The 12,522-nt window shown below is 50.7% G+C and overlaps 1 protein-coding gene across 18 annotated transcripts in view; it reads right to left on the reverse strand.

Annotated features, from left to right (window-relative positions):
• The window catches only part of MTMR3 (myotubularin related protein 3), a 248,542-nt gene that overhangs the window by 60,089 nt on the left and 175,931 nt on the right, over positions 1 to 12,522 (reverse strand). For all 18 annotated transcript variants that reach the window (XM_033956412.1, XM_033956413.1, XM_033956430.1 and 15 more), the window contains one exon: positions 9,330 to 9,535. In XM_033956412.1, coding sequence (XP_033812303.1) covers positions 9,330 to 9,535 — 206 coding nt within the window. The remainder of the gene's footprint in view (positions 1 to 9,329; positions 9,536 to 12,522) is intronic.

Genomic DNA, 12,522 nt, shown 5'->3' on the forward strand with positions numbered 1-12,522 from the left:
ATTCGCCGACGACGCCAAACTATGTAATATGGTAAGCGAGGGCAAGCTACAAGATAGTATGGCGCAGGACCTACGTACATTGGAAAGCTGGTCCTCAACCTGGCAGCTGGGCTTCAATGCTGGAAAGTGTAAGGTCATGCACCTGGGTAGCAGAAACCCGTGCAGAACTTATACCTTGAACGGGGAGACCTTGACCAGGACTTCAGCAGAACGAGATTTAGGAGTAATCATAAGCGCAGACATGAAATCTGCCAATCAGGTGGAGAAGGCTTCATCAAGGGCAAGACAGATGCTGGGTTGCATCCGTAGAAGTTTCGTCAGCAGAAAGCCTGCAGTCATAATGCCATTATACAGGACCATGGTGAGACCTCATCTGGAATACTGCGTGCAATTCTGGAATCCACATTATCGCAAGGACATGCAGAGGGTCGAGTCGGTCCAAAGGATGGCCACCAGAATGGTCTCAGGGCTTAAAGGTCTCTCGTACGAAGCAAGACTAAACAGTTTGCAGCTCTACACTCTCGAGGAACGCAGGGAGAGGGGAGACATGATTGAGACGTTTAAATACATCACCGGACGTATAGAAGTGGAAGATAACATTTTCCTTCTCAGAGGCCCCTCAACCACAAGGGGACACCCGCTCAAACTCAAGGGCGGAAAATTTCACGGCGACACCAGGAAGTATTTCTTCACGGAGCGAGTGATTGATCAATGGAACAAGCTTCCAGTACAGGTAATCGAGGCCAGCAGCGTGCCAGATTTTAAGAATAAATGGGACGCCCATGTGGGATCCCTAAGTGGATCAGGGTAGAACATTGGCTAATATTAAGGGGAGGGTCTATAGAGTGGGCAGACTTGATGGGCCTTGGCCCTTTTCTGCCGTCATCTTTCTATGTTTCTAAAGCAGGACTCCCTGCCGCCTGTAAATAAGCCTTGCACAACATAAAATTAGGGGGGGGGGGAACCCCGGCAGCAAAATAGCATTCATGTTAGAAGCAGACCACACATTTAAGACCTGTTCCTACCTTTCCAAAACAGGAGGAAGGTCGCCTGAGGCCGTGGGCAAATAAGACACACTTCCCACTAAAACTGAGGGAAAGGCCAACGATAAAATGTCACCAGAAAATGAATGTGGCATCGAATATGACTGACTGCTGACAGACGAGGAAAGCCCATAGTGGGCGGTAGGAAAAGCGTGGGGCTCACCCCTGGTCGAAAAGCGATATGCACGTGAAGGAGAACCAGGCAAGCTGACACCCAAAGCTGGGTCTCCCTTGGGGCAGCCGGAATATTCTGTGCACACGTCAGCCACATCCAACGAATGGTGCCCACAGAAAACGCACTGTTTTTGTGAAGTGCTCATAATAAAAGCGCCAAAACCCAACATACAACAACGCTGTATAAAAACGGCGGTCTCAGAGCTTTTTTTTTTCTCCATCTCCTTTATTTCTTGTGTCTTGTAAGCTTTTTTCAGTTTATTTTTTTCACAGCTAACCAGCTGTATCACAAAAAGGCAAACCCCACAGGCATTCTAAACAGTAGTCGTAGCCAATATTGATGGCCAGGCATATAGTTGAGGCTCCTCTAGATCCAGAAAAACAAAACCTGGGAGGTGGGGGAAATGGGGGGAGGGGGACTCAACCCTTCTGAGTGTGACACCTCTAAGATTGGTAGGACCCCCCAAGAGGGTCCCCCAAGCTCAGTCCAGACAGAGGGACAAGAAAGATTCACTAACCAGATCCAACAGGTCTTAAACCTCAGCACAGACTGCACACAACAGACCACTCCACCTGCTGGAGACTGAGAAAAGACTGATTGTAAGAGGGACTGCACAGCCCACTTGTACTGACGGCAAAGTCAGTGTCTCAGTCTCCACTTGCTGGCAGAGGAGCGTAAACCCATCTGTTTCTGTGCTGGTCTGGACAGACAATAAAGAAGTTCTGATTTATCTTTAGAGAGTTTTCAAAAGGTGGTAAGAGCTATCATACTGCCTCAGTTGGATTATTGTAATTCTTTATAGTGTGGGTTTACACTGAATTTAAAAAATAGGCTAAAATTGCTTCAAAATACAGCTGTGAATTTGATTTTTAGAGCAAAAAAATATGATTGGGTTACTCCTCTTCTGAATCAATTACATTGGTTGAAGACTGAGATGAGAGTACATTTTAAATTGGTTATACCTATATATAAATTATAATAATAATAATAATAATTTTATTCTTCTATACCGCCACAATCTTGCGACTTCTAGGCGGTTTACAATCAAGAGTGCTGGACATTCAGCGAAATACAATAAGTAGATATTCAGAGATCAGAGACCTCAGGAGGCAATAGTATAGAAATACAATTTGCTGAGCGAAAATGTAATATGTACATGTTGGGGATAAATAGCAACATAAAGTTACGATAAGATGAAGATAACAGATTATATTTATAACAGTGCTGTAAGTTCAGGTGGAATAGGGAGGCGGGAGGGAGAGGGAGAGCGGGTCAATTGTTTAGGTATTTCTGGAATAGGTATGTTTTTAGGCGTTTCCTGAATTCCCCGTATGTAGTGGGCGAAAGCAGTTGGTCTAGGTCTTTGCCCCATAGGACTGCTTGGTGAGAGAGAAGGTGTTCGTGGTGTTTTTTCATTTTGTAGCCTCTAAGTGGAGGGGAAATGAGTTTTGGGTGTGTGTTTCTCTTGAGTTTGTTATTAGAAAATGCGAAAAAGCAATGTTACTTACCGTAACAGTTGTTATCCAGGGACAGCAGGCAGCTATTCTCACTAGTGGGTGATGTCATCAGACAGAGCCCCGGTACGGACGTCTCACAAGCACGTGTTGCTTGTAGAAACTTAAAAGTTTCTAGATGCCCGCACCGCGCATGCGCCGGTGCCTTCCCGCCCGGAGGTCCGGGCGTGTCTCCTCAGTTCAGGTAGCTAGCCTGAGAAGCCAACCCAGGGGAGGTGGGTGGGACGTGAGAATAGCTGCCTGCTGTCCCTGGATAACAACTGTTACGGTAAGTAACATTGCTTTATCCCAGGACAAGCAGGCAGGTATTCTCACTAGTGGGTGACCTCCAAGCTAACCTCAGTGGGATGGAGGGGGAGTTGGCGACTTAAGAGAATAAATTTTTCAATACTGTTTGGCCAAACTGTCCATCCCGTCTGGAGAGAGTATCCAGACAATAATGTGAGGTGAATGTGTGAACCGAGGACCAGGTGGCAGCCTTACAAATTTCCTCGATTGGTGTTGATCTGAGGAATGCTACTGAGGCTGCCATTGCTCTGACCTTATGGGCTGTGACCTTACAAGGAAGTGATAATCCAGCCTGGGCATAGCAGAAAGAGATACAAGCCGCCATCCAATTAGAGATGGTGCGCTTTGATACGGGTCTTCCCAACTTATTAGGGTCGAAGGAGACAAAAAGTTGAGGAGTGGTTCTGTGAAGCTTGGTGCGATCCAGGTAGAAAGCCAGCGCACGTTTACAGTCTAGAGTGTGGAGGGCCGATTCTCCGTGGTGAGAATGGGGCTTAGGGAAGAATACTGGAAGTACAATGGATTGGTTGAGATGAAATTCTGAGACCACCTTAGGCAGGAATTTCGGGTGAGTGCGGAGGACCACCTTGTCATGATGGAATACTGTGAATGGTGGATCCGCCATCAGTGCCTGGAGTTCGCTGACTCTGCGAGCGGACGTAAGGGCTACCAGGAAAAGCACTTTCCAGGTGAGATACTTAGGAGGGGCCCTGTTGAGTGGTTCAAACGGGGGCTTCATGAGACGGGACAGGACTACATTGAGGTCCCAAACTACTGGGGGTGGTTTGAGAGGAGGGTTAACATGGAAGAGTCCTTTCATAAATCTGGCGACCACCGGATGGGCCGAGAGGGGTTTCCCTTGTAGGGGCTGGTGGAACGCCGCAATAGCGCTCAGGTGGACTCGTATGGATGTAGACTTGAGCCCGGATTGAGATAGGTGTAGGAGATAGTCCAGCACGGAGGATAAGGAAGCTCGTTGAGGTTCCTTTGATTTAGAAACACACCATGAGGAGAATCTAGTCCATTTCTGGGAGTAGCATTGTCGGGTGGCGGGCTTCCTGGAAGCTTCCAGGACCTCCCTCACTTCTTGAGAGAAGTGGTGAGGGGTTACGTTGAGAGGAACCAAGCTGTCAGGTGGAGAGACTGCAGGTTGGGATGAAGCAGTGATCCTTGATGTTGAGTAAGTAGTGAAGGAAACACTGGAAGTGGTACTGGTTCCCTGCTGCTGAGTTGAAGTAGGAGGGAGAACCAAGGTTGTCTGGGCCACCGAGGAGCTATTAGGATCATGGTGGCCTGTTCGAGTTTCAGCTTGACCAGAGTCTTCTGGATCAGCGGGAATGGTGGGAACGCATATAGAAATCGTTTCCCCCAGTTCAGTAGAAAAGCATCTGCCTCGAGGCGATGAGGGGTGTAGATCCTGGAGCAAAACTGAGGCAGTTTGGAGTTGTGGGGAGCCGCAAAGAGGTCTATCTGAGGCGTCCCCCACTGTGTGAAGATTTGGTGAAGGGGGCTGGAGTGGAGAGTCCATTCGTGCGGTTGTAGTAGACGACTCAGTTTGTCTGCTAAGACGTTGTTCTCCCCCTGAATGTAGACTGCTCTGAGGAGGGCGTTGTGGCGCACCGCCCAGTCCCGGACTCGTAGAGCTTCCTGGCAAAGGAGGGCCGAGCCCGTGCCTCCTTGTTTGTTGATATAATACATGGCGGCCTGATTGTCTGTGCGAATGAGGATTACCATGTCGTGAAGTAGGTGTTGGAAAGCTTGGAGCGCATTGAAGATGGCTCTGAGTTCCAGTAGATTGATTTGGTGTAGTCTTTCCGCACTGGTCCAGAATCCTTGGGTGCGGAGACCATCCAGGTGGGCCCCCCATGCATAATTCGACGAATCGGTTGCGAGAACTTTCTGATGGGGGGGAGAGTGCATCAGCAAACCTCTGGATAGATTCGAAGAGGTCATCCACCAAAGTAGAGACTGCCGAAGAGCAGGTGTGACTAAGATGTGTTTGGATAGTGGATCGGACGTCTGATTCCACTGTGATGCCAGGGTCCACTGGGGGATCCTGAGATGGAGTCTGGCAAAGGGTGTCACATGTACTGTGGAGGCCATATGGCCCAGGAGCACCATCAGTTGTCTCGCCGGTAGGGTTTGGCGAGTAGACACCGACTGGCAGAGATGAAGAAGAGACTCCATGCGTTGCAGAGGCAGGAATGCTCGGAGTCGGGTGGTGTCCAGGACCGCTCCGATGAAGGGGAGGGACTGGGTGGGTTGTAGATGAGACTTGGAAAAGTTGATCTCGAAGCCCAAATTCTGGAGGAAGTAGGTTGTAGCCAAGGCCGCCGAAGTGACCTCTGGGGCTGACGGGGCCTTGATGAGCCAGTCGTCGAGGTATGGGAACACCTGTAGACCCCTGTCCCGGAGTGCCGCGGCCACTACCACCAGGCACTTTGTGAAGACTCTGGGGGACGAAGATAGGCCGAATGGTAGCACTCGATATTGTAGGTGCAGATTTCCCACCCGAAATCTGAGGAACTTTCGGGAGGCCGGGTGAATGGGGATGTGAGTGTAGGCCTCCTTGAGATCCAGGGAGCATAACCAGTCGTTCTGCTCGAGGAGGGGGTATAGAGAAGCCAAAGTCAACATGCGAAACTTCTCTTTGACCAGAAACTTGTTGAGGGCCCGAAGGTCTAAAATGGGTCGCAGGTCGCCCGTTTTCTTCGGGACGAGGAAGTACCGGGAGTAAAACCCTCGGTTCAATTGGTCTGACGGGACCGGCTCGACAGCCCGAAGCTGAAGTAAGGTTTGGACTTCCTGAAGAAGAAGGGCGGTCTGCGTCGAGCTTGAAGGATACTCTCTTGGAGGATGGTCCGGGGGGACCCGATGGAATTGAAGGGAGTATCCTTCTTTTATGATGGTAAGGACCCATAGGTCCGTGGTTATGGCCTCCCATCGATGGTAAAAAAGATGGAGGCGGCCCCCTATGGGAGAGGCTGAGTGCAGAACGGTGTCGGTTATGCTCCCGGGAGGGGAGTCAAAAGGGCTGGGGGGCCTTAGGTGCAGCCGGTGGCTGAGGTTTTTGCTGAGACTTCTGGGGAGGTTGTCTCTTCGCAGGTTGTCTCGCAGCAGGCGTTTGTCTGGGCATGTAACGCCGCTGGTAAATCAGGGGTGGCCTGGAAGGTCGAGACTGTTGAGGTTTGGGTTTGGGCCGCAGGATGGATTGAAAAGATTTTTCATGATCCGACAGCTTCTTGGTAACAGTTTCGATAGACTCATCGAACAGGTCAGCTCCAGCACATGGTACGTTGGCGAGTCTGTCCTGGAGGTTGGGATCCATATCGATTGTACGGAGCCATGCCAGGCGACGCATGGCTACCGCGCTTGCGGCAGCACGTGCCGAGAGTTCGAATGCATCGAAGGAGGATTGCATCAGCTGGAGGCGTAATTGGGAGAGGGAGGCTACCACTTCCTCGAACTCGAATCGAGCTTGGTTGTCTATGAACGGAGTGAACTTGCGGAGCACCGGCAAGAAGAACTCCAGATAGGAAGAGAAAAAGAAATTGTAGTTCAGCACCCGTGACGCCATCATGGAGTTTTGATAGAATTTTCTACCAAATTTGTCCATCGTTCTTCCCTCTCGGCCCGGCGGTACAGAGGCGTAGACCTGGGAGGGATGAGAGCGTTTAAGAGAGGACTCGACCAGTAGGGATTGGTGGGAGAGTTGAGGGCACTCAAACCCTTTATGGTGCACGATGCGGTATCGAGCATCGAGTTTGCTGGGAATCGCCGGTATGGAGTACGGTGTTTCGAAACACTGCATGAAGGTCTGATCCAGCAATTTATGCAGGGGGAGCCGAAGCGACTCCGTTGGAGGGTTAGGTAAATGCATGGTGTCCAGATACTCTTTGGAGTATCGGGAGCCTGTGTCAAGGGTCACATCCAGATCATCCGCCATTTGTCGGAGGAATGATGAGAAGGACAATTGATCCGCCAGCGTCGGTCTGTGGGACGGGCTGGAGGAGGAGGAGGCCTCCGGGTCCATGGACATCGGGGAGTGGCAAGGAGAATCGGGCACCGGTGTCTCCTCGTACTCCGGGCCCTCCGGAGGGGACACCTCTGATGAGGAGTATCCCCTACGTTGCAGTTTTTTCTGCGGTGACACCTCCGAATGGCGTGAAGAGTGCCAGGATGAGTGTCTTGATCGGTGCCCGTCTCGGTGGCGGGACGGGGATCGGGATCGTCTGTGCATCGCATGGTCTCCCGAGGCCCCCAAGTGGTGGATAGGGCTGGAAGCGGTGGATCGCAACTGGGGTTGTGATGCGGATTCTTGCGATGCTACCCAAGTCTGGTAAGGAGTACGGAAGAACTCTTCCTGACTATGCCCAGGGCTTTGAGTATCGATCGGAGGTCTGGTCCCATGTTGGCGCGGAGGCGTAATGGGTTCTAATGGCGGCATATCGGTAAGCGAGGCTTGCCGCATGGGCATCGCCGCCCTCCCCCGTTCGTCCTTGTCGGTTTTCGAGGTCGAACGGCGTGGAGGAGGGGGAGGGGGCGGACCGCCCCTTTGGACCGGTACCGGGAGGTCACCCTGTATGGCAGCGATGAGCCCGGGTCCGATGGTCTGCATGAGCTCAACGAATTGAGCTTCCAGCACGGACCGTAGCGAAGCCGATAAGGAGGGATCCGCACCGAAAGGGGGTCCTCCTGCACGGTCATCGCGCTCCTTCGAGGCCAAGTGCTTCTGCTTAGTAGCTTTCGGCATTTTGATGACCACTGGTGGCACTGTGGAAGGAAGAGGTACCTGAACCGAGGAGACCGGGGCAGGCACCGACGTCGAGCTCGTGGATGGTGTCGGGATGAACGATGCCGGTTTCACCACACTCGATGCAGGAGGGGTCGATACCGGTTTCGCCCGAACCGGGGAGGTATCAGATGAAGTGGAGGCTGAGGGATCCTTAGCTGCGTCCATCTTGAACATCGATTCCCACAATAGGCAACGCCGCTTGAATGAGCGTGCCGTAAGGGTAGAGCAAGGCCTGCACGATTTCGGAATGTGGTCAGGGCCCAAACACTGCAAACAGCGCCGGTGAGGGTCCGTGAGTGAAATCGCGCGTTGGCACTTGCTGCACTTTTTAAACCCGGTGATTGGCCGGGACATAGGCCGGAAAATCTCCGCCGCGAGGTCGAAGCCAGTGGGCCTGAGCCACGTGGCCGGCCTGTTCGACCCGCCGGAGGAAATAATCTTCTTCTTTTTTTTTTTTTTTACTGAAAAAGAAAAGTACTGTTAACTGTAATTAAAAGAAAGCGAAAACGCGGACAAGGAAGGCAAATTTAACTGAATTCAGCTAGCGCATGATGAAGTTGAACTTCTCAGCTCCGCGGAAAGAAAAGAACTGAGGAGACACGCCCGGACCTCCGGGCGGGAAGGCACCGGCGCATGCGCGGTGCGGGCATCTAGAAACTTTTAAGTTTCTACAAGCAACACGTGCTTGTGAGACGTCCGTACCGGGGCTCTGTCTGATGACATCACCCACTAGTGAGAATACCTGCCTGCTTGTCCTGGGATAAGGTCCGTTATGTACTTGGGGGTCAGGAAATGGGACCAGAAGGTTTAATGAAGTATATAACTTTCACAATAAACAGAGCTACTTTCTGGTATAAACAGTCATTGAGGTTTGGCTATTCTATAAGTTCATATGGTCGTTTGAAATCTTTGATGAACAAATTTTTTGAATTTATAGGAACCAAGTTTTGGAATGATCTTCCAGCTGCACTAAGAAAAGTTTCTTCTTATCATATCTTTAGAAAATTGTTAAAAACTTTATTTTTAATGACTGTTAAATGAATCATTTTGTTCGGACACTATTTTTTCAACTGTTATCCGCCTAGAAGCTATTATGAGAATAGTGATTGATGAATAGATAAACATTAATAGAATTTCTGGCATGGGTAAGCTCCCTTATATTGTTTTAATCTATATTGAGGAGAAATAATTCATTTACTCTCTCAGCTATGGCCTTGTAATAAGTTAATCCTAGAAAAAGATATTGCTGGCATCTTCTAACCTTTTCTACATATTATACTGTTATTAAGGATTTATTTCCAGCCTAATTAAACCTTTCCTAGTGGCGGAGTTAAAGAGGGTCAAAATATATTTGATCATACAGTAAAATAAGGATGATTCGTCCACTAGTTTTGTCCCACACAAAACCTCAAACTGTTCAACCACACTGATCAACCAATGATAAGCTTAGGAAATTAAAGGGACTAGTAAGCAATGCATGCCTTCTCACCACACACACAAAAGGCCAAACTTACCAAATTCAACATCAGAGAGGTCCCCTCCATTTGAGAAATCCCTGGGGCAGTTTCCATTGGCGAGCTTGTTAGTGCTTGACTTTGAATCAGTGGCACAGGCTTTAGCCACAGACTGAACAAGGTGTTCATCATCTGCATTTCTCCAACCCCACCAGCTGACCTCCGGTTGCCCACACCGAGCAATCACTGCTCCATTATTCTGGTGCCTACCCAGAAAACAGGTAGTAAACATAAGTCAACAGATGTAGAGTTCTCAGTACACATAATGTACCACAGTGAAACTTGTGATTTTATCAAAGATCTATTGTAACCTCCCCAAAACAAATGGTAGATTCTCATACATCTATAGCACAACTGAACATTATACTGAAAGATTAGGTTCTTACCTGGATAATCTTGTTTCTGTTAAATATACACAAGAGTCCTTACATTAGGTGATCAGGCCATGCTCGCAAACAACTTGCAGAAGGAGGTCAATCACATCTTTCAGCTGCTCCTCCTTCACCAGTGAAGGTAAAATTATGGTCTTACCTGTTAATTTTCTTTCCTTTAGAAGCAGCAGATGAATCCAGACTAGTGGGTATAGCTCACATCGACCAGCAGGTGGAGATAGAGAACTGATTAACAGTTGGCCTTAAAGCCTGGTGTTCCTTCTGTTGATTCAGTTATGCACTCTGCCCAAGCATCCCGAAAGGAGAATGAGCCGCAACAAAACTCCATTCCAGTAGAAAATGTGTCTTTCTCTTCTTGATATTATCCTATGTTTCTCTTTTGTACCCAAAAAATTTTTTTTTTTTTTTTCAGCAATGAAATCATACACTTACCAACCATAGCCCCAACTAACCCAATCAACTAAACACCGTACACACAACCAGTGCCTTTTGGGGAGGGGCTCTGGATTCATCTGCTGCTTCTAAAGGAAAGAAAATTAACAGGTAAGACCATAATTTTACCTTCCATAGCAAAGCAGCAGATGAATCCAGACTAGTGGGATGTAGCAAAGCAAACTCAAACTGGGTGGGACGCCAATGCCGCCTCTGCCAGCACTGCCGCGCCAAAACTCGCCTCTGAACGGGCCGCCACATCTAAACGATAATGCCGTGAAAAAGTATTTGTCGACGACCAAGTGGCCGCTCGGCAAATCTCCTCTAAAGACATCCCCCCGGACTCCGCCCAAGAGGTTGCCAAAGCCCGAGTGGAATGAGCATGAAGGTGCTCCGGTACTTTCTTCCCTGACAGCACATACGCTGAAGCAATAGTGTCCTTGACCCAACGCGCAATGGACGCCTTAGACGCCGCCATCCCTTTGTTTTTCCCCGCGAAAGCGACAAAGAGATGGTCCGACCGACGAAAGTCATTCGTCACTTCCAAATAATGGAGAAGCACACGGCGTACATCTAGCAGCCGTAAAGACAAAAATCGTGTCCCCCAATCCTCCCTCCGAAAGGATGGAAGGAACAAACCCTGGTTCACATGAAAGGCAGAAATAACCTTCGGCAGGAAGGACGGCACCGTACGCACCGACACCCCAGTCTCCGAAAAACGCAAAAAGGGTTCTCTGCAAGAAAGCGCCTGCAGCTCCGATACTCGCCTCGCTGAAGCCATTGCCACCAAAAAAACTGTTTTCAGTGTGACATCTTTTAACGTGGCCGCTGACAGGGGCTCAAAAGATGCCCCCTGCAACTTCCCAAGGACGAGCTTAAGATTCCACGTTGGACAAATACGCTTGACCGGCGGGCGGAGATGGTTCACCCCCTTGAGGAAACGGACCACGTCCGGCTGCGACGCGAGAGCCGATCGATCCACCGGGCCCCTGTAACAGGCAATGGCCGCCACCTGAACCTTTAAAGAGTTATAGGCTAACCCTTTTTCGACGCCCTCCTGCAGGAAAGCAAGAATAGCCGGCAGAGAAGCCTTGAAGGGCGCCACTCCCTGGCGACCGCACCATGCCTCAAAAATCCTCCAGACTCTCGCATAGGAGGCTGACGTCGAAAGCTTCTTGGCCTTAAGCAGAGTGGCGATCACCCTCTCTGAATAGCCCTTCTTTTTTAGCCTTGACCGCTCAATAGCCAGGCCGTAAGACCAAAGCGGGCCGGATCTTCTATCCATATCGGACCCTGCGTCAGTAAGTCCGGCGTTACCTGGAACGTCACCCGCTCGCCTACCGACAGCTGAATCAGATCTGCGTACCACGGCCGACGCGGCCAATCCGGAGCCACCAGGATGACTCTGCCGCGAAAGCGAGAGATGCGCTGTAACACTCGCCCTATCATGGGCCACGGCGGGAACACATACAGAAGGGAATTCGGAGGCCATGGGAGAGCTAACGCGTCCACCCCCTCCGAACCCTCTTCCTTGCGTCTGCTGAAGAACCGAGGCAACTTCGCATTGCGGGACGAGGCCATGAGATCCATCTCCGGCAAGCCCCACCAACTGACTAGCCGGCTGAACGCTCGAGGAGACAACTCCCACTCTCCTGGGTCCAGAAGATTTCTGCTGAGAAAGTCCGCTTGCACGTTTTCGTGACCTGCAATGTATGCCGCCGAGAGAAGCGGCACATGCCTCTCCGCCCATTGAAACAAATTTCTCGCCTCTTCTGCTAACTGCGGACTCCGGGTGCCCCCCTGCCGATTGACATAGGCGACCGCCGTGACACTGTCCGAAAAGACTCTGGTCGGCTTGTCCTGAATCAGTGACTGAAAAGCCAACAGCGCCAGCCTGACCGCCTTTAATTCCAACAAATTGATGGGCCACTGGGCCTCCTGGAAGGACCACATCCCCTGCACTGACGCCTGCAGGCACTGGGCCCCCCAACCCCGCAGACTGGCATCCGTGGTGACCACTACCCAGTCTGGCGTGGCCAACGGCATGCCCTTCCACAGATGCAACTCGTGGAGCCACCACTGCATGCTGCGAGCTGCTCGACGACTCCATGGGAGACGCACATTGTAGTTCAGAGAAGCTGGGGACCAGCGAGAGAGCAGAGACTGTTGTAAGGGCCTCATGTGGCTCCGCGCCCAGGGGACCACCTCCAGAGTCGCCACCATGGAACCCAGCACTTGTACATAATCCCAAACTCGCGGTCTGGCCGTCCCGAGAAGTAGGCGAATTTGAGCCTGCAATTTCTCCCCCCGGTCTCGGGGTAGAAACACCTTCCCCAGAGCCGTGTCGAACCGCACCCCCAGATGCACCA

Source organism: Geotrypetes seraphini, chromosome 8 (genome assembly GCF_902459505.1).
Source record: "Geotrypetes seraphini chromosome 8, aGeoSer1.1, whole genome shotgun sequence".
Lineage (NCBI taxonomy): Eukaryota > Metazoa > Chordata > Amphibia > Gymnophiona > Dermophiidae > Geotrypetes > Geotrypetes seraphini.